The sequence below is a fragment of the Terrapene carolina genome, unplaced genomic scaffold (assembly GCF_002925995.2).
Source record: "Terrapene carolina triunguis isolate 2854851 unplaced genomic scaffold, T_m_triunguis-2.0 Scaffold558, whole genome shotgun sequence".
Lineage (NCBI taxonomy): Eukaryota > Metazoa > Chordata > Testudines > Emydidae > Terrapene > Terrapene triunguis.
This window is the reverse complement of record NW_020664909.1, coordinates 170,630-191,217: the sequence shown is the minus strand read 5'-3', so window position 1 is coordinate 191,217 and position 20,588 is coordinate 170,630. Positions and strand designations below refer to the sequence as shown.

The 20,588-nt window shown below is 45.0% G+C and overlaps 1 protein-coding gene across 1 annotated transcript in view; it reads right to left on the bottom strand.

Moving 5' to 3' along the window:
• Positions 1 to 20,588, bottom strand: part of NME7 (NME/NM23 family member 7) — a 189,803-nt gene that overhangs the window by 82,198 nt on the left and 87,017 nt on the right. The window contains exons 8-9 of the mRNA XM_026659006.2: positions 5,449 to 5,513; positions 4,059 to 4,127 (exon numbers count right to left, since the gene is read on the bottom strand). Coding sequence (XP_026514791.1) covers positions 4,059 to 4,127; positions 5,449 to 5,513 — 134 coding nt within the window. The remainder of the gene's footprint in view (positions 1 to 4,058; positions 4,128 to 5,448; positions 5,514 to 20,588) is intronic.

Below are 20,588 nucleotides of genomic sequence, written 5' to 3'. Positions count from 1 at the left end.
CGGAGGCACGGGGGCTGCCCGAAGCCGGTAGCGCTGGCTCGGGCAGCTTGGCTCTTAAACAGAGCCGAAGTCTGAGTCAGGGGAGGAGCAGAGCAGCTGGAGCCGGGGAGGAGAAGTGCCCAGCCGGCGGCTGGGGTCCGGAGGCAAGGGGGCTGCCCGAAGCCGGTAGCGCTGGCTCGGGCAGCTTGGCTCTTAAACAGAGCCGAAGTCTGAGTCAGGGGAGGAGCAGAGCAGCCGCGGGAGAGGAAGTGCCCGGCCGGTATTTTTCCCGGACATGCTCGGCTTTTTGGCAATTCCCCCCGGACGGGGGTTTGATTGCCAAAAAGCCGGACATGTCCGGGAAAAACCGGACGTATGGTAACCCTACTCACTACAAAAGCAGTTTTCCCTCTCTGGGTATTGACACCTCCTCATCAATTATTGGGAGTGGATCACATCCACCCTGAGTGAATTGGCCCTGTCAACACTGGTTCTCCACTTGTAAGGTAACTCCCTTCTCTTCATGTGCCAGTATATTTATGCCTGTATCTGTAATTTTCACATTAATTTTCACTCCTTGCATCTGAAGAAGTGGGGTTTCTTACCCAGGAAAGCTTATGCCCAAATAAATCTGTTAGTCTCTAAGGTGCCATCGGACTCCTCGTTGTTTTTGTGGATACAGACTAACACGGCTACCCCTCTGATATCAAAAGATAGTTTTAATTAAGATACATTATAGCTCAAAGATATCTCATCATGGAATAGGGATTATAAATTCTAATTCTATAATATGAGACAATATATTCATGTAATGGTTAAGAAAAGTTTTGTAAACGAGTTCCAATAGTTCATGGATTAGGGACCCAATCTTATGGGGTTTCAGGGGCTTCTGTATAGATTATTTAGGTTAATCTTTCTATCTACCCAATGGGACTCAGTGCTCAGTCTAGAAGGTACCAACAGAGATGCTTAGTTTTGCAGTTCTCCAACTGTGGATTTGTGTCTCCAGAGATAACATGCTTGTTAACAGCAAAAATGTTTTTAAATAAATAAATAATATATAGAGGTGAGAAATAACAGACCTCAGCCCCATTGTCCCTCTGCAAATTTGTGTACACAGAGTCAATCCCTTACCTCTCTCTAAAAGTGCAAAGTTTCAAAAAGTTCAGTGAATAGAAGATTGTTGGGGGCGGAATAGATCTGGACAAGGAGAAGTCTGGAGATAAATGTGAGAAGGGAGAGACAGGCAGTAGAAACAAAAGTGAAACTGTTCGAGCAGCATATTCCAGAAGTCTTGAGGTCTTTCCGAGTCTAGCCTTCATTGATTTGAGATCTACCACATCATTCTCTCCCTAGAAAGGAAAACCTATAATGGCAGCAGGCCATAAAAGAGACCCAGTTTGGGAATATTTTAATGAAGTTCCTCTACCTGTGGGTAAGACAGGCGTGCGTGCAAAATGCAAACAGTGCAACAAAGAAATGCAAGGCCTGGTTGCCCCAATGAAACAACATCATGAGAAGTGTTCCTTCTCAGGAGGAAGCTGCGTGAAGATGATGAAAGGAGCATGTCTGAACATGCAGGATCTTCAGGTTGGTACTTTTTAATTTCATACTTCTTTCTTAAGGACTGCCTGTCTTCCTTCTAGACTATTCTTGAATTCTCATGTTTGAGCAAAAAATATAGTTGTTACTCTATGGTACTATCATTTTAGATGCAGTTGTGATAAAAGATAAATAGCTGAAATAGGCAGATCTTCCTTTTACAATTTCACCTTTAAAGTAGTACTGAGTGTCAGTGAATGCAATGAGTAATACTAAATGAGCAGTATGGTAATAATAATTAAACAACTGCATTGACTTATTTTGTTTAGGAGAATCCACCCTCAACATACAGGATACTGAAGACTATCCACCTTCAAATCCACCATTATTTTCTATAGTTTCAGAGTTATCTGCCAATGATAATGTTTCAATCACATCATGTATGTCACATAGTCACCTGTAGCAAAAAGAAAAAAAAATCTCCATCATCCAAAAACAACCATAGATAAGTTTGTAATAAGAACCAGGAGATTACAAAAAGAGGTAATTGATGAAAAATTTCCCGGTTTGTTTATGCAACAAATTCTCCTTTCCTTATGATTGAGAACCCACACTTCATTAACATGGTTCAGTCATTAAGGCCAGGATACAGTCCACCCAACAGAGCAGATGTCACAGGCAAACTGCTGGATAAAGTGTCTGAAAGAGAAATTGAGCAATGTGTAAAAGGTCTAGAGGGTGAAATTGTTAACCTGAGTCTTGAGGGGTGGAGCAATGTCCACAATGATCCTGTTGTATGTGCTTGTGTGACAACAGAAGAAGGGAATGTCTTCCTTACAGAAACAATTGATACACCAGGAAATGAACACACAGCAGAATACTTACAAGAAGTAGCAGTAAAAGCTATAACAAACTGTGGAAAAAAAAATTCAAATGTCTAGAATGCAGCTTGGTCACAGACAATGCTGCAAATGTATCTAAGATGAGAAGAAATTATTTAGAAGAGAGTCCCAAGCTAACAACATATGGTTGCAGTGCTCATTTGATACACCTCCTCGCCAAAGATTTCAGTGTTCCAGAAATAAAGGCTAATGTTGTTGAAATTGCAAAATACTTCCGTAACAACCACTTTGCAGCAGCTGCCCTGAAAAAAGTGGGAGGAACCAAGCTAACTCTCCCACAAGACGTGCGATGGAACTCAGTAGTGGACTGTTTTGAACACTAGATCAAGAACTGGCCTAATCTGCTGACATTTTGTGAACAAAATCGTGAACAAATAGATAGCACTATCACAGCCAAAGTTCTCAACATTCGGCTTAAGAGAAATGTTGAACACATGCTGAGTACCCTGAAGCCTATTTTGGTAGCCTTGAACAAACTGCAGGGAAATAGCTGTTTTATTGCTGACTCTGTTGAAATTTGGAAGGAACTGAGTGAGATCTTAAAAAGAGAAATATGCAATGACAGAGTTAAATTACAAGCATTAAAAAAAACGAATGGGACAAGCACTATCGCCAGCTCATTTTCTTGCAAATATTCTCAATACTCGGTACCAGGGTCAAACCTTAACTGCTGAAGAAAGAGTTGGTTGTGACATGGACATCCAGCAATCATCCCTCCATAATGCCAACTATAATAAACTTCAGAGCTAAGGGTGAACCATTCAAGAAATATGTTTGCTGATGATGATTTAAAGAGAGTCTCACCAGTGAACTGGTGAAAGTCACTTAAGCACTTGGATTCAGAGACTGAAGTGATAATCTCACTTTTAACAGCAGTAGCACTCCCTGAGGCATAAAAGTCAAATGGCCAGATCCCTTTGGAGTGCTGGTACCTCAATCCATATAACTTACATACTTCACAGGGACATTGTAAGTCTCTTTTCATTACTGTTTGCACAGTTCCCTGAAATCCTCAGAGGGAGGGTGTTGCAGAAATACAAAGTCACCTTATTATATTCCCATTGGTCCGCAGGCACCCGGGAAGCCTTCAGTGCCAGTGCTTAAAGGCATTACAATGTACACAGACATCAGACCCCACTGAGGTTACAATATGCCTATTGGACCACATCGATTTCACAGAGATTCAAAAGACAGATCAACTTACATATGACATTAACCACCCAACCATCATAAAAATACTCAAACACCCCAGGACCCACTGAGGACAAAGGAATAAATACATACAGAGTTTCTAGGCCAAGCCACTTTTGAAATAGTACATTCAACAACAATATAAAACTAGACATTACACCAGCTCTACAAAGTGAAATAGCTCAGTTCTGTTTTTCCAATCTGTTCTATTTCATAAATATCTTGGCCCAATGGTCCTCCACTTTTCCCACAAAAAATTCTCCTGTCTCAGAGTATACATGAGGAATTTCAGATGGATTGGTTCATTCTGGACCAACTCAGGGAGTGTTCAAAATCAGACTCCTGATAGAACTCTAGTCACAATCCTAAGTACAGAGAGAGGTGACCACCTCTCCTTAATTGCTATCTTATTTTTTAGTAGATTCTTTTCTAGTTGATACTTACAGCGTATTCAGCTACAACACCTTTGTAAATCTCATAGAATTCTTCCACATTCGCACGTTCCATGTTGAACTATGCAAAGGAAAAGGGTGAAAATGTTAGCCGAACTGTCTCAGGAGAAAAATCCAGCAAGCATTTAGCATACTCTTTATTTACCCCATAATGTATTTTGATGGTTTCCCCTGTGATAGGAAGGAAGGCTTTGAAGGATTCTTTTGCTGATGATGCACGGGGCAGATAGGTTCCAGATCATTCTTCAATAACCCAGCAAGCCCATACAACTAAGCAGTAAATATTGTATTTTCTCCATGAAGTTGGCAGATGCCACTTAAAGATAAATCAGGAGCAGGATGGGTTCAATAAAACCATTTTTACACAGTTCCTTTTCTGACCATAACTGTACTCTAAATTCCAAATTCGATTAGAAAGCCCAGCACCTCAGCTTGCACTAATTGATTCATTAATGGAGTCTCAATGAGCAAGCAAATAGGCCAAGGAGGCTGAACGACCTTCTGAATTCTCGAGTTTGTCCTTCCAGGTCAGGATTGAAGCATATTAGTGGGGGCTATGTGGGGGAAACGTTCGCTTTGCTTCTTCCCATGTTGAAACTGCTCTGTGGCCAAATAGATGATTTCAGTCTCAAAGGCTTTCACAAGTATTAAGGGTGGGATTTTCAAAATCCCTTAGGCAACTTTGAAAATCCTATCTTAAATTCACACTAAATGTTATATAAAAAAAACTCTAAGCAGATTATTATTAATACTTAGCACTTTTCATGAGTAGATCTCAAAGTGCTCTATAAAAGACGTCAGAATCATTACTGCCATTTTACAGATGAAGAAACTGAGGCACGGAGAGGCAAAGTGACTTGGACTTGTCCAAGATCCCCCATCAGTGATACACCAGCCATAAATTTAAAAGAAAAAAATCCTAACGTTGACAACCTTGTCACCCCATCTACAAAAATAACTGTCCCCTCAAAAATATGAAAACAACCCTCCCCAAAAACCCTGCAACAACCATATCACCCAATCAAACAAACAAACAAAAATATACCCCCAAACAGTTCTGATGCTAAAAAAGGGAGAGGCACCAGAGACTCCATGAAGTCCAATAGGGACTCTATTATTGCTGTTGATTTTATGTGGAAGGCACTCACATACTACGATGAGAGGCAGCAGTATAAAATCTTAAGACAGAGACTCATTCTGCATCACAGATGTACATAGAAGTGTCAGGCTTCCAACATTCTTCCCAATACATCTTTAATTTGACAGTCCACGTTCCTATGTTGAGATTTTTTTTTAATTAAAGAAAGTGGCAATCATGCAACTTTGCTCTAGATCCAGTTAAATGGGAAACGGAAACATATGAAATGCATGAGGATACTTACCAACTGCAAAGCCGAGATTTCAAAACCCCCATCAAGGATGGCTTTTATGATCTTTCCAGTTAGCCCTTTGGAGATACAAACACACACATTCATAAAATAATTAATGAAATTTACAGTATATAGGTATAGCAGGTACTTCATATACTACCTGTTTTCTTGTCAAAACACAGCATTTATGTTATCTCTATAAAGCTGAAATAAAGCAGAGCAGAATTCAGATATCCTAACCTTTCTGAAATCCTTTGGAAGTGATTCTCCAAATGAGTTTTCATTCAGTTGTTGAAATAACTTTTTGCAGTAATGTATGAATAATGTGATTGGTGAAATCCTGGCCATATTGAAGTCAATGGCAAAACTCCCACTGACTTCACCCTATATTTGCACCCAAAACTCCATTTATATAAACATCCATTTAAAATATTTAGATTGCAAGCTCCTCAGGATAGGGACTGTCTACTACTCTGTGTGAGTACTGCACAATGGGGCCCCACTCTTGGTTAGTCCCTAGGCACAACTGTAACAAACATGATTAATTAAATGCGTACAAAAGCTCATTCCTGATGTAACTCCATGGAAGTCCATGAAGGTACAACAGAGAAAAATATGGTCCCACACCTTTTTGGAGCTCGTTCTTGAAAACACTTACTATTGAGTATACCTACCCATCAGGGCCGGCTCCAGGCACCAGCGCAGCAAGCTGGTGCTTGGGGCGGCCCATGGAAGGGGGTGGCACGTCTGGGTCTTCGGCGGCGGGTCCCTCAGTTCCTCTCGGAGGGAAGGACCGGCTGCCAAATTGCCGCCGAAGAATGTAGCGGCGCAGTAGAGCAGCTGCCAAAGTGCCGCCGATCGTGGCTTTTTTTTTCCCCCCCCTCTTCGCCGCTTGGGATGGCAAAAAAGCTGGAGCTGGTCCTGCTACCCATCAACAAACCCACTGAAGTGGGGTGGGATGGGACTTGTGTTCACAGGATCAGATCCTTTGACAAACTATGTCAGTCTAGCATACAATGCAACAGTAGGCAGAACTTAGTAGAAACACTGTAACCACAGGATAACCCAGCCTGTGCTCCAGAACTTCCTGCAACTCTCAGGAGCACTTCATCTAGTTCTAGGGCAGGGGTCCCCAACGCGGTGCCTGCGGGCGCCATGGCGCCAGCCGTGGCATCTATGTGCACCCATCTACTGGCCGCCGGAAAAGCAGCCGCCAAAATACCGCCGAGAAGCGGCAACGTCAAGAAGTGTCGCCGCCGAAATGCCGCTGATTTTCGGCGGCATTTCGGCGGCGACGCCTCTTGATGACACTACTTCTCGACGGCATTTCGGCAGCTGCTTGTCCGGCGGCCACGCTCCTCAGCAGCTAGTCATCAGGCGCCCGCCACACTGAAAAGGTTGGGGACCACTGTTCTAGGGTTTCCAGACATTTGTTCAAGAGCAAGCAGAGATGATCATAGAGATGTCCCCATACTGAAGACCAAATGAGGCACAGGGAACTTGAAGTAAATTAACTGGTGCTCCCAGGATTTCTTCTTGTTGTTCCAAGAAGGCAAAGGGAACGGGAAAGAAGAGAGAGGGGAAAATGCCTTCCATTCTCTTCTAGTAGCCTGTCTTAGGGGCAGGGGAGGGAGAGGACAAGGTGTAGAGCCACAGAATAACCATACTGAGACATCCTGCCATTGTGTTGTGATGTTTGTATTGAGGTATTGTTATTTCTTTAGATGAGTATACTGGGGCACACTATGGTGATGGATGCAATATAAACACCTAGACAGCCTATATGACAAAGAGATGGGGCTTACACTTCGTCATTCAAAGTCCAAGAAAGACATTTGGTAAAAAGTTTACCAAAAAGCAGAAGGCACATGGAGTACAATGGATGAGAGTTACTGAGCAGAATCCATCACTCGATCTATAGGCATTCAATGTAAAGTATTTGCTCAACACTTGCAGATATGGGGTGAAGTCTGCTCCTATTGAAGTCAATGGCAAAACTTCCATTGACTTCAATGGAGCAAGGATTGACGCATGGTCATTAAATGCCTTAATTAACAATTCTCTAATATGAAAGGTCCAGAATAAGCTCAGTAGCTATGACTATGACTGAAAACTAATAATCAAGTTTCCTAAATGCTCAGGACCTGAATCCTGCAGGACCCACAGATTTCTCCAGCACAGCGGCGCTGAATTTTGCATCACACTAACATATTGATGGCAGCTTCAGCTAAATTCAAGAAGAGGGGCAAGTTCTTTATTTGATTTAGTGCAGTACCTCCAATATCGTCTTCTGTCGTTTTCATGTTAAATTCAATACAAATTGCAATTTGAGGAAGCTTTTCAATTTATGCTTTCCCCAAAATTTCCCATTTTCAAAATGTGACCTATTTTTGTTATGGAGGGAAATCTGGAGGTTTTGGCATCTGGCTGAGGGCCAGCTGTTTGGAATTTTGGCATTTAGAAATGAGTGGAGACCGAGTTTTTGGTGTCAAGGTATGTTTTGATATGGTGCCTCACAAACATTAATAAATGTATCATCACAATACTTCTGTGAGATTGGTAACATTGGGATAACATCTACCCTATGGGGACTGAGGCCCAGAGAGATGAATGTGCCCAAGATCACACAAGAAACCTGAGGTAGAATCTATCTTAACTGGTCATATGGCCCCTCCCTTACCACAGGATCTAAGCAGCTCCTAATTTTTAACGTACTTAACCTCACAACACCCCTGTAGGTAGGTAGATATTATCCCCATTATACAGAGAGCTGACCGAGGCACAGAGATATAATGGGCATGTCTACACTGCAATGTAAGCCCAGGCTCAGATTCAGGCTTGAGCTCAAACCCCCTTTCCATCTACAAACAAATCTCTCAGACTGACTCAGACCTAGGATCCCAGGACACCGTGGGGATGGAGGGTTCAAGACCAAGTCAAGACCAGACCCAGGGTTTGAGCCCTATTGCTTTGCAGTGTAGACTCAGCCTAATTGACTTGCCCAAGGTCACTCAGGAAATCTGTGGCAGAGAAGGGAATTGTCACTGTGACGTTGCATCCCATAATGCTTTATGGAAATATGCTTATGAAAGTAAATATGACATAACTGGAATATGTTTTATGCTAGATAGGCCATGTAACATATCTCTGCAAAGGTTATGATCTACTGAATATATTCATCCTATTTGTATGCATGTATCATTTTTGTACTCAAAGTTATGAATATTGGCTGTGTACTTGTTTGATTTTAAGTAGCCTTAGTAAGGCATTTGGTCAGCTTCTTTAGAAAGGAATTCGCAAGTTAAGTGCCCAATCAATAAACACTTAACAGACAATGGATCTTGGAAGACTCCAATCCACATAAGAAGTCTACCTGAGGACGTTCAAGGTGGCATGTGAACAATGGCTTCTACCTGTAAGTTCTGAGTCATGCATGGATATGTGACTTGCTCATGTGACTCCAAAACTCCATTTTGTAACTGGATTCTACACAGGGGAAGGGAGGGGTGTCCACCCACAAGAGAAAGTCTATTTAAACCCCTGGGAGACCCCTCCATTTTGTCTTCAGCTGGCTCAAGAGATAGCCTCTCCACCCCCAAAGGATACCTGAAAAAAACTGGAACAAAGGACAGTAACCACGGGGGTGTGAGCGATTGCTGGACCCAGACTAGAAAGAGGCTAGTCTGTAAAAGAAGTTTACTGGAACATCTCTGAGGGTGAGGTTTCATCTGTAATCACATTCTTACTGTATTAGGCATAGACTTGCATGTTTTATTTTATTTTGTTTGGTAATTTACTTTGTTCTGTCTGTTACTACTTGGAACCACTTAAATCCTACTTTTTGTATTTAATAAAATCACATTTTACTTATTAATTAACCCAGAGTATGTATTAATACCTGTAGGGGCAAACAGCTGTGCATCTCTCTCTATCAGTGTTATAGAGGACGAACAATTTATGAGTTTACCCTGTATAAGCTTTATACAGGATAAAACGGATTTATTTGGGGTTTGTTCCCCATTGGGAGTTGGGCATCTGAATGCTGGAGACAGGAACACTTCTTAAGCCGTTTTCAGTTAAGCCTGCAGCTTTTGGGGGATGTGGTTCAGACCTGGGTTTGGGTTTGCAGCAGGCTAGCGTGTCTGGCTCAAACCAGGCAGGGTACTGGAGTTCCAAGCTGGCAAGGAAAACAGGTTAGAAGTAGTGTCAGCACATCAGTTGGCAGTTCCCAAGGGGGTTTCTGTGATCCAACCCGTCACAGTCACCATTCTACATTCAACAATTAAGGGATTACTAGGACAGTTGCAGAGGGAAAAGAGGAAGGGATCCTCCATCCCCTAAATTCCTACAACCAACAGCCACATTTGGGGGGGGGAGGGGGAGCCAAGAAAGAAAGGGAAGAAGCAAAGGAATAGCAAAGGCTGAACTACTTGTTGTGAAATAGCTGCTGTACCACTGGCTGAAGATCTCTGTTTTTAAACTTTATCATTAATAACGGTTAGCCATTCACCAGTCTATCTGGTTGGCACACGCACACTGTTTGATTAAAATATTCATCATGTATCTGGGCCTGTGGGTAACATAGACCTGCTCTCTACTGGACTTTTATACTCACCGGTTTTAAATGCAGTTAGTAAAATCTATGTTGTAGAGGAATAAAGGATACCGGAATTCTACCATTCAACTTTTTGTGTTTCTTCTTTACTAAGGTTATTAAGATTTTGCTCATCTGGGGGAGAGAAGACAGACTACTTCGTGAGAGGGGATCAGATATGTTTGGAACACTTTAACCCAGTTCCTTTGGCACAAAGTTCTTTAAATAATGAACCATGATAGATCCATCAATATGTACTTTTCTCCCATGGCACTTTCAGATTTCATCCTAGCTGCAGAATTTCTTGTGCTTCCAGAAAGATCTCAGTACTACAGCATTTCAAAAGCTGAACCAATGGAATTCATTTCACTGACCCATGTCATCCTCTCCCATAGCAAAATGTCTGGGAGAAGAATTCCCCCCCCAAAATCTCCTCATGATAATCCTCCTCAACTATTCAGAGTAAGAGGGTTAGGACTTCCCCCCACTGAAAAGGCCACTGGGCAAACTTATAAATCTGGCTAGGCAGGCCATTCATCCAGCTTTAAGTTGGATAGTCCTATTTTTTCAAGGTCTATCCTGCCCGGTACAGATATAAAACCGGTCATGTTTTGTCTTATATCACGCTGCACAGGACAGAGGGTGCTATTTTGAAGAGTTCGTTGCTCCGCCCCCATCGGCATGACCTCGCATGCGCCATGGACAAGGCCAGTTTAAAATCTCAACAGAATAATCTACTGTTACCACCACCACCACTGTGCTTATATAGCAACTCATCTCATCAGAGCACTTCACAAACAGATATCAAGCCACACGCCACATCTCTGATCGGGAGATTATCATCTCCACTTCCCAGCAGTGGAAACTGGGGCCCAGAGAGGATAAGTGATTTGCCAAAAGCGTGATAGCAAATCAGTGGCAGAGCGGGGACTAGAATCCTAGAGTGCACTGCTGGCTTCCACTGCCCCGCTTTAACCAATAGACAGATGCCATTTTCCTAATAACAATGCACTTGCAGAATATAAATGGAGCAATATAGAAAAAAACCCAAATAGATGGCAACCTTAGAGCAATAGAGTGGCAAACTCCCACAGTCCAGGTCCACAGTTTCAGCCAATTGCAGTAGTGGAAGGGGTTATGTGCTCACATTTCTGAGTATATAGGAGTGGGAAGGAAGAATTAATTAGACAGAGTCATTTCAGCAGCTTACAATAATTTATGACTTTTTTAAAAAAAGAGTAACCACTTTAAAATCCAGGTGAATAGTAAAACAAGCTACTTCTTAAAGACCCTGCAAACAGGGACAGTACATATTTAAGTGCAGTAAGAAGCCAAAGCAAATCAAAGCTGCAGATTAGGGGCTAGTTAGGATTAATTTTCAGTGACAATGTACAAAAGAAATCACAAGCATTACTAAACACAACTGGAGGAATTTAACACTAATCCTAGCAAATATGCATAACAAATAACCTTCGGCATAAAAACTGAGAGAGAAAGCTTTGTGTCTCCTAGACAGCATTAGGTTACTAGGCACTAACACTGGACAGATAATCTTCCAGCATATTTTAATCAGATGAATAGATGAGGCATTAGATCTCATTGGTTGCAGTGTTTTTCAACAATTTGCTACTTTGTAGTATACAAGAATAATTTTTCAATAATATATAATAAAGGAGTAGTGGAGAACATCAGGCTTCATAAGGTGATACAAATGCTTGCAAAACAATTGACTGGAGTGACATGCCTGGTTTACAGATGCCACATGTTCATTTAATAATTGATTTGTCAATTCCCAGCTCTATTAGCCAGTAGCCCAACTCTGGACAGTCACGGGTAGAGATGCTATGTTCCCTTCACCTCTCCTGGGATTTGCCATCCCACTTGAGCTTTTCAGAGAGTACCAGTCATCAGTTGGGGAGTGTGTGTCATCTAGATAAGTCAGAACACTGGCTTCCCTTCTCCTCCCTCCTCTATTAATTCATCTGCGTAATGCTCTGCCCCTAGTTAAACACATTTCACTCCTGCAGTGTGTCTTTTAAAGGGGAAAAAAATAGTTTCTGCACAGGAACATGAAAATTGCCAAATTGGCTCAAACAATGATCCATCTAACACAGTGGTTTTCAAACTTTTTTTCTGGTGACCCAGATGAAGAAAATTGTTAATGCCCACGACCCAATGGAGCTAGGGATGAGGGGTTTGGGGTGTGGGAGGGGGCTCAGGGCTGGGACAGAGGGTTGGGGTGCAGGAGAGAGTCAGGGCTCTGGGGTGGGGGTGCAGGCTCTGGGGTGGGACCAGGGATGAGGGGTTTGGGGTGCAGGAAAGGACTTCGGGTTTGAGGGGGCTCATGGCTAGGGCAGGGGATTGGGGTGCAGGATTGGGGCGCAGGCTTACCTCGGGCAGCTCCCAGTCAGCAGCATAGCAGGGGTGCTAAGGCAGGCTTCCTGCCTATCCTGGCACCGTGGACCGTGCTGCGCCCCAAAAGCAGCCAGCAGCAGGTCCGTCTCCTAGGCGGAGGCACGCAAGCTGCTCTGTGTGGCTCTCGCCCGCAGGCACCAACCCCCTCAGCTCCCATTGGCAGGGAACCGGCCAATGGGAATGCGGAGCCAGTGCTCGGGGCAGGGGCAGCACCTAGAGCCCCGTTGCCTCCCTGCCTAGGAGCCAGACCTCCTGCTGGCCATTTCCGGGGTGCAGCGTGGTGTCAGAACAGGTAGGAACTAGCCTGCCTTAGCCGGGCAGCACCGCCGACGGGGCTTTTAATGGCCCGGTCGGCGGTGCTGACCAGCACCGCCGCGACCCAGTGCCTTCCATTACGTGACCCAGAACTGGGTCACAACCTGCAGTTTGAAAACCACTGATCTAATCCAATCTCCAGTATTGGAGGATTCAGGAGAAATGATTGGAGGATGACAATTCCATTTCACTGCAACTTTTGAGGTTCTGCTTGTTTTGTTTTCATTAGGCAGTGGAATGAAATTAAAACCCTTTGAATGTTTTTGTGCAAATAGAATTGTGTTTGGAAAGAGGGGGTGGGTGTACATCTGTCTCTCTCTTTCTTTCTTTTGCCTGGCAGTTAGGGTGCTCATCCGGGATGTGGGAGACCCAGGTTCAAGCCCCTGCTTTACCTGATTCAGAGCAGCACTTTTCATCCCAGCTCACACCACTTCAGGCAGAGCAGGGCCTAGAACTGGATCTCCCCAAAACAATACATCTTCAACAAAACAGAACATTGTTCCAACCAGCTCCATGCTTCAGAGCAAGGTACAAGAAACCCTGCAGTAGGGAGGGAGTTATGGGCTAACATACTCATAGGGACTGTGATGGGGTGTAGTCTTCACACTGGCTCTGAGAGGACTCAGGTAGGCCCAATCAACCAATTAGACTGTAAACTGGGGGAATGAAGAGTGGGAAGAAAACCCTCATTAGGAGGAAGCTCACCTGAGCTGAGGGGGGCTGGGCTAGTATAAACCCAGGAAGCTGGCAGCCAGAAAGAAGTTTGCAGTCACCCTCTGTTTAGTAGAGAGGGAAGGAAGGAACCTGGGGAAAGCGTAGGACCCTGGAGGCCTGGCCCGGAGGGAAGGGTGTACCCTGAAGGGAGCCGGGTGAAGAAGAGAGCTTGTGGCATGCGGGGTAGGAAGCAGCCCAGAGATAAGCAGTAAGGTTGAGGACTACAGAGACATTGGCTGTATGTTGTAGGGTTCCTGGGCTGGAACCCGGAGGAGAGGGCAGGCTCGGGTTCTCCTACCTGCCACTGAGGAAGTGGCACTGGCAGAACAGTGAACCAGAAGAGTGCCTGGGTCGCTGTGGGAGTGACAGAGACTTTGACAGACTATACCCCAAAAGGGGGGAACGCTGAGTGACCAGACAAGACGGAGAGTCACAAAAAGAAGGCTGCGTTTCCTGGAGCGAGAGGATGACGGGGAGACACCGCCAGAGAAGGGCACTGGCCTGGCAGAGCTAATCCCCAGAACTGCCAGGAGGCAGTGACACCTGCAGCGAGTGGACCCCATGACAGGGACATTTCTTCCTAACTCATATCAGCTGTGGTCAGTTTCTATCCTGAAGACTGAGGTTTTCTATCCCTTCCAAACTTCTGGATGTTTCCTTAATTCTTACTAATATAACTGCAGAGTCTTATCATTCATATAAATATACACTTTTTTCTTACTCTTGCTAAGATCTTGGCCTCAATGCTTACCTGAGGCTATGAATTCCACAGGCTAATTGTATATTGTATGAAATATTTCCTTTATTATTATTTATATTGCTGTAGCGCAGGGGTCGGCAATGTTTGGCACGCAGCTCGCCAGGGTAAGCACCCTTGCGGGCCGGGCCAGTTTATTTACCTGCTGACGCGGCAGGTTCGGCCGATCGCGGCTCCCACTGGCCGCGGTTCGCCGTCCCGGGCCAATGGGGGCGGCGGGAAGCCGCGGCCAGCACATCCCTCGCCTGCGCCGCTTCCCGCCACCCCCACTGGCCCGGGACGGCAGCGAGTGGGGGCCGCGATCGGCCGAACCTGCCGCGTGCTTACCCTGGCGAGCCGCGTGCCAAACGTTGCCGACCCCTGCTGTAGCGCCTAGAAGCCCAACTTATAGATCAGGATTCCACTGTGCTCACTGTGCAAACACAAAACAAGGATTGTCCCTGCACCAAAGAGCTTACAATCTAAAGTATAAGACTAGACACAACAGATGGATACGGACTTACTGATGATGGAGTACAAGGAACAATGAGACAATACTGGTCAGGATGAGCACCAGTGATCTCAACACACCAGCGGCCTAACCATTGTCAAGTTTTTTGTAGGCATCATAAAAAGGAAAGTTGGAGGAGGGATCTGAAGGAGGATAATGAGGTAGCTTTGCAGTTGTGTGTGTAGAAGATGCTCAGGTTATGCGCCTGAATGACAGGCAAGATGGTGATGTTGTCCACATTGATTGAGAAAGGAGATGGGAGGAAGCTTGAGGGGGAAAACTGAGAGCTGTGTTTTAGCCATGCTGAACTTGCGCTGACAACTATAGACACCCACAAAGAAATGTCAGAGAGACAGGCTGAGATTTCTGTTTCATTTTCACTGAACATGCCCTTGCTCTTGTATTAGGAGAAAGTGGGACAGAAACCCCTAGTCTACCTTCTTTATGCCATTCATTATTATGTGTACCTTTATTATGTCCCTTCTTACTCCTCTCTAAAGTAAATAGTCCCGTTCTTTTCAATCTCTTTTGTGATAACTTTTCTGAGATAGGGTGAACAGAACTGAACACAGTATTCAAGGTGAGGGTACACTATTGGCGTATATAATGTTATTCTAATATATTCAATATTATATTATAATATATATATATATTATTTTTCATCCTATTCTCTATCCATCCTAACATTTTATTTGCAGTTTTGAATGCTACTGCACACTGAACAGAGAACTTCATTGAGCTGTGCACAAAATGAAACCCAAGTATCTTCCCACAGATTACACATTGGAAGGAATAATTTGAATTACTCATTCACCTTACTTTATTAAATGTATTACCTTGCATTTGTCAATAATGACTCTCATCAGCTGTTGTGCTGTCAATTAACCTAGCTTTGTTAGGTTTCACTGAAGTTCCTCACAGTTTTCTCTGGTCTTCACTGCCCTAAATACTTTTGTATCCTCTGCAAATTTTGCCATCTCATTGTTCACCCACTTTTCCAGATCATTAATAAATATATTATAAACACTGATCTTAGTAGCGATCCTTGTGACACCCCTGTTCATCTCTTGGTATGGTAAAAATTAACAATTTATTCATAGTCTCTGCTTTAATTTCTGATCCAATATTTTGCCTCTCACCCCGTAATTTTGGCCCATTTAAAGCAGATACTTAATGTTAAACACACACTTGAGTCCATTCTTTTCCAGCAAAGCAGTTAAACTAAGCACATGCGTAGATTTAAACACATGCCATGCTTCGCTAAATCAAGGCCTTAGCTGCCTAATAGCCTCTTGAGAAGGACTTTGTCCCAGGGTTTTTGGAAGTGCAGATGAATTATGTCAGCTGGTTCTGTTTTATCCACCTTCACAAAAGACATATTTAAAGGATTTAATAGATTAATGAAGCATAATTTTTCTTAGCAGAAGTCACAGTGGTTAGTCTTGATCATGTTCTGATCATCTAGGTGTTTGTTTGTTTTGCTGGCAATGAAGTAAGGCTCACTCGTCTAATTCCCAGGATCACTCTTGGCACCTCTGTTTAAAAAGAGCTACATGCCCTCTTCTCTAATGTCTTGCACCCGAAAATCCCAAAGTGGTATATAAACATTAATTCATTCTCAATGTCCCGGCTTAAAAGATTTTTATTTTAAGACCTTCTCCCTCACATATACTAAAGACATTAGTCTTCACTGAGGATGCAACCAGTATTCTCTATATCACATTAGCTCAATTATAATCAAAACACTGGAGATAAATGGCACCTTATTGTGCCATATTATGACAGAATATGGATATTTTGAGTTTAAGCAAGGAGTGGCTAAGGCCACAAGATCAGATACAATCCTCTGAGGTATGTCTGCCTTTCAAATGCCTCCTCCCTCCGCCCACTCATAAAAGCTGTCAAAAGTTAGAGAGAAGAGCAGATTGAATTCTTTGCTCTGATGTCTGGTTCACTTAGTATTCAGAAAAAGAAGAGAAAAGTTACTCATCAGTAACTGTTGTCCTTCAGAACCAACCTAACCATGAACACCTACCCTGAGCTATTAAGACTAAATTACTAAAACAAGTAATCTAGAAACAACACAGGGTTGGCCTAAAAACCAAACAAAATACTCCAAGCATAGAGCAATGGATCCTTACGTTCACAGGTAACTGCAGAAAAAAGGGACTGAAGCAGTTGAGACGGCTCATCTCTTTCACAGACTTGGATAGAAATGTTCAGATCTGTGAGGGGTCACGTACATGGCCCTAAAGAGCCTGGCTTTTCTAGATGGCTTCGAAAACTCAGCAGCACTCTATTGTCTTGAAAGTGGAAATATCCACAGGCAAGTCTAAAATTACCTGAGGTACTGATTTACACCACCTGCACAGATTTGTATTAATCCCAATTCCATTTTCTTTTGGTTGCTATTTTCCAACAAATATTTATTGATTTTTAAATTGCTGAATACTTTGAGTTCCTCGCTGACCTTTCCATACACTCCCATCTGTATAGCTTTAGCCACACAGTACAGGAATTCTGACTCTTATTATTATTATTTATATTATCATAGCACTTAGGTTTCTAGGATTAGATCAGTTCACAATGTAGTTGCCACTGACCTATTCATAATGCATACTTATCATTTGTGGAAAATATCTTTTGGGCACAACATTTCTTGCACTTAGTCTGAATCCAGAAATGACTTTTTTTCTTGGGTGGGAGAGAAAATTTCAGAACAATCCATTCAGCCAGTTTTGAGTTATTTGAATATTTTTTTTAAAAGTGTCTATTTAAAAATATTTTCCAGACACATTTTCTCACACTGAAAACTCAAAAAGATTTTTTAATTTGGCATGTACCTAGTCCTGAATGAGAACTGCATGGTTTTCCTTCTTTGAAGAAAAACAGTTTTGAAATAGCATACAATGCTCTCACATTATTGCAGCGTTTTTTCCTTTGGCGAAAACATACTGAGGTTTGGTTCTCTGTATAGTCATAGGAATATCCTTTCCAATTGCATCTTCATTTTATTTTGCCCAATTATGCAAACCATTTTATTTTTACTATGTTAATAAAGGCAGAATTGTCACAAACCAATGAAAATTGGATATTTTCACAGTGGTGGCTTATCTCTTTTTCAATATATGACACATCTATGTAATATACTGGGATTACTGCATATTTGCTTGCAGTCAAGTGTACAATCTTGCTCTCATTTTGATACAGCACTGTAACAGATTAAGTGCCCCTCTCATCCTCCAAAATCCTCTTTAAAAACCTACTTTATTTGCAAACCCTTCTCTACACTTCCTCCACAGACTATATTTCTGCACATGCTTGAGATTCAATTGTTGTCCTCTGTATTGTTTCTATCTGAGTTAGACTTGTCTTTGGAGTAGTGAACTACTCAAAATAAAAATAAAATAAAATACACTTTCTGCTTAAGTTTGCCCATCTATTAAATGAAGATAATACTGATGTTTACCTGCCTCACTGTGTTAGGAAGATTACTTAATATACAGTGCTATAAATGTGTAAAGCATTAAATAATTATTTAATCCATAAAATTAAGCAAGAAGTCTTTGTTGATGTCCCTCTTACGATTTGTCTATTCAAAATAGGCCAAAGGTGAACTGATGTCACCTTATTACAGAGCATCTTCTTCAATGTGTGAGAGAGAGTCTGCTCCCTTTGTTTTCCTATTAGATTGCATTCTTAGTTGAAGACTATCTCATAGATTATAAGGCCAGAAGGAACCATTGTGATCATCTAGTCCAGGCCTGCACAACATGCGGCCCGGGGGCCGCATGCGGCCCGCGTGGGCTCATTGTGCGGCCCGCGGGGGTTGAGTAGATGGGCTCACTGTGTGGCCTGTGGGGGCGGGGAGGGTGAGTAGACAAGCGGCGGGTGAGGGAGGGGGGCTGAGTAGGTGAGCGAGTGGGCAGTGGCAGGGAATGAGTAGGCAAGCCGGGCGGGTGGAGGGCTGAGGAGGCAAGCGAGCAGGCAGTGGCGGGGAGTGAGTAGGCAAGCCGGGGGAAGGGGGCTGAGGAGGCGAGTGGTGAATCGGTGGCTGACCTGTTCTACTGATCTGGTCTGGCTCCCATCCCCTCTCCCAGGGCTGGCTCCAGGCACCAGCAAAACAAGCAGGTGCTTGGGGCGGCATTCTGGCGCCGGCCATCATAGGTGCCGACTCCGGGGCATGGGGAAAAAGTGCCCTTGCTGCCCCAGCTTGCCTCCGCTCCGCCTCCGCCTGCTCCCCTGAGCGCGCCGCCACCGCTCCGCTTCTCCTCCCTCCCTCCCTCCCTCCCTCCCTCCCAGGCTTGCCACGCGCGAAACAGCTGTTTCACGCAGCAAGGCTGGGAGGGAGGAGAAGCCAAGCGGCGGGGCGCTCGGGGGAGGCGGCGGAGGTGAGCTGGAGCAGGGAGTGGTTCCTCCACCCCCCCGTTACTTCCTGCACCCCCCCCACCTTAGCTCACCTCCGCTCCGCCTGCTCCCCTGAACGTGCCGCTGCTCCGCTTCTCCCCCCTCCCTCCCAGGCTTGCCACGTGCAAAACCGCTATTTCACGCAGCAAGGCTGGGAGGGAGGAGAAGCCGAGCGGCGGGCGCTCGGGGAAGGCGGTGGTGGTGGAGCGGAGGTGAGCTGGAGTGGGGAGCGGTTCCTCTAACCCCCCCATTACTTCCTGCGCCCCCCCACCCTAGCTCACCTCTGCTCCGCCTGCTCCCCTGAACGCGCCGCTGCTCCGCTTCTCCCCCCTCCCTCGCCTGAGAGGGAGGGGGGAGAAGCGGAGCAGCAGCACACCCGGGGAAGCAGGCAGAGCGGAGGTGAGCTAGTGCAGGAGGTCACGGGAGGCCCGCAGGAAGCAATGGGGGGGGAGAAATGCGGCAAGCCGGGGGAGCAGGCGGTGCTGGGGATTTGGGGAAGGGGTGGAGTTGGGGTGGGGCCGGGGGCAGAGGGGCACGAAAAAGAAAGGGGAGGTGGCCTAAAATTTTTTTGCTTGGGGCGGCAAAAATCCTAGAGCTGGCCCTGCCCTCTGCAAGGGTTGCAGCTGTCTGGAGGTGCCTGCCTTCCACGCCGTCCTCATTCACACCTCATTCATTCAACAGGGCAATCGATTACAAAGTGGGGGGAAGATCTTATTCTACTTCTAGCAAAAAGACATTTTTCTTTTACCTTAATTATACTACCTTAGGGGCCCGCTATAACATGTTACCGAGGTTCAATACTGCTGTTTCGGTGGGGCGGCGCTGGGGAAGGAGGGTTTGTTTCCGTGGGGCAGATGGCACGGGGGGGGGGGTTCGGCGGCGCTGGCGGGGGTTGTTTCCGTGGGGCGGGCGGTGCTGGGGGGAGTGTTGTGTTTCGGGGGGGCTGGGTGGCGCTGGGGGGGGGTTGGCGGCGCTTGGGGGGTTTCAGCCCTCAGCTGTTTTCTTTGGAGTAATATGGCCCTCGCCGCTTTACGAGTTGTGCAGGCCTGAGCTAGTCTGACCTCCTCTGTAACACAGGCCATAGACTTCCCTGAATTAATTATTGCTTCAAGTCTAATAGCTGTTGTTGAACTATAGGGTTACCATATCTCATAAATAAAAAAAGAGGACCCTCCACGGGCCCTGGCCCCGCCCATTTCCCCACCCCCAGCCCCGCCCCAACTCCGCCCCTTATCCACCCTAACTCCGCCCCCTCCTCCCTTCCACTCCCAGCCAGGGGGAAAGGGCTGCCCCAGTGCTACCGGCTTCAGGGTTTGCCGGGCAGCCCTCAGACCCTGCGCCCCCAGCCGGCGCTTCCCCAGCACAGCTGGAGCCCGGGAGGGGAAGCGCCCAGCCGGGGGCGCAGGGTCTGGAGGCTGCCCGGCAAACCCTGAAGCCGGTAGCGCTCGGGCTTTGGGCAG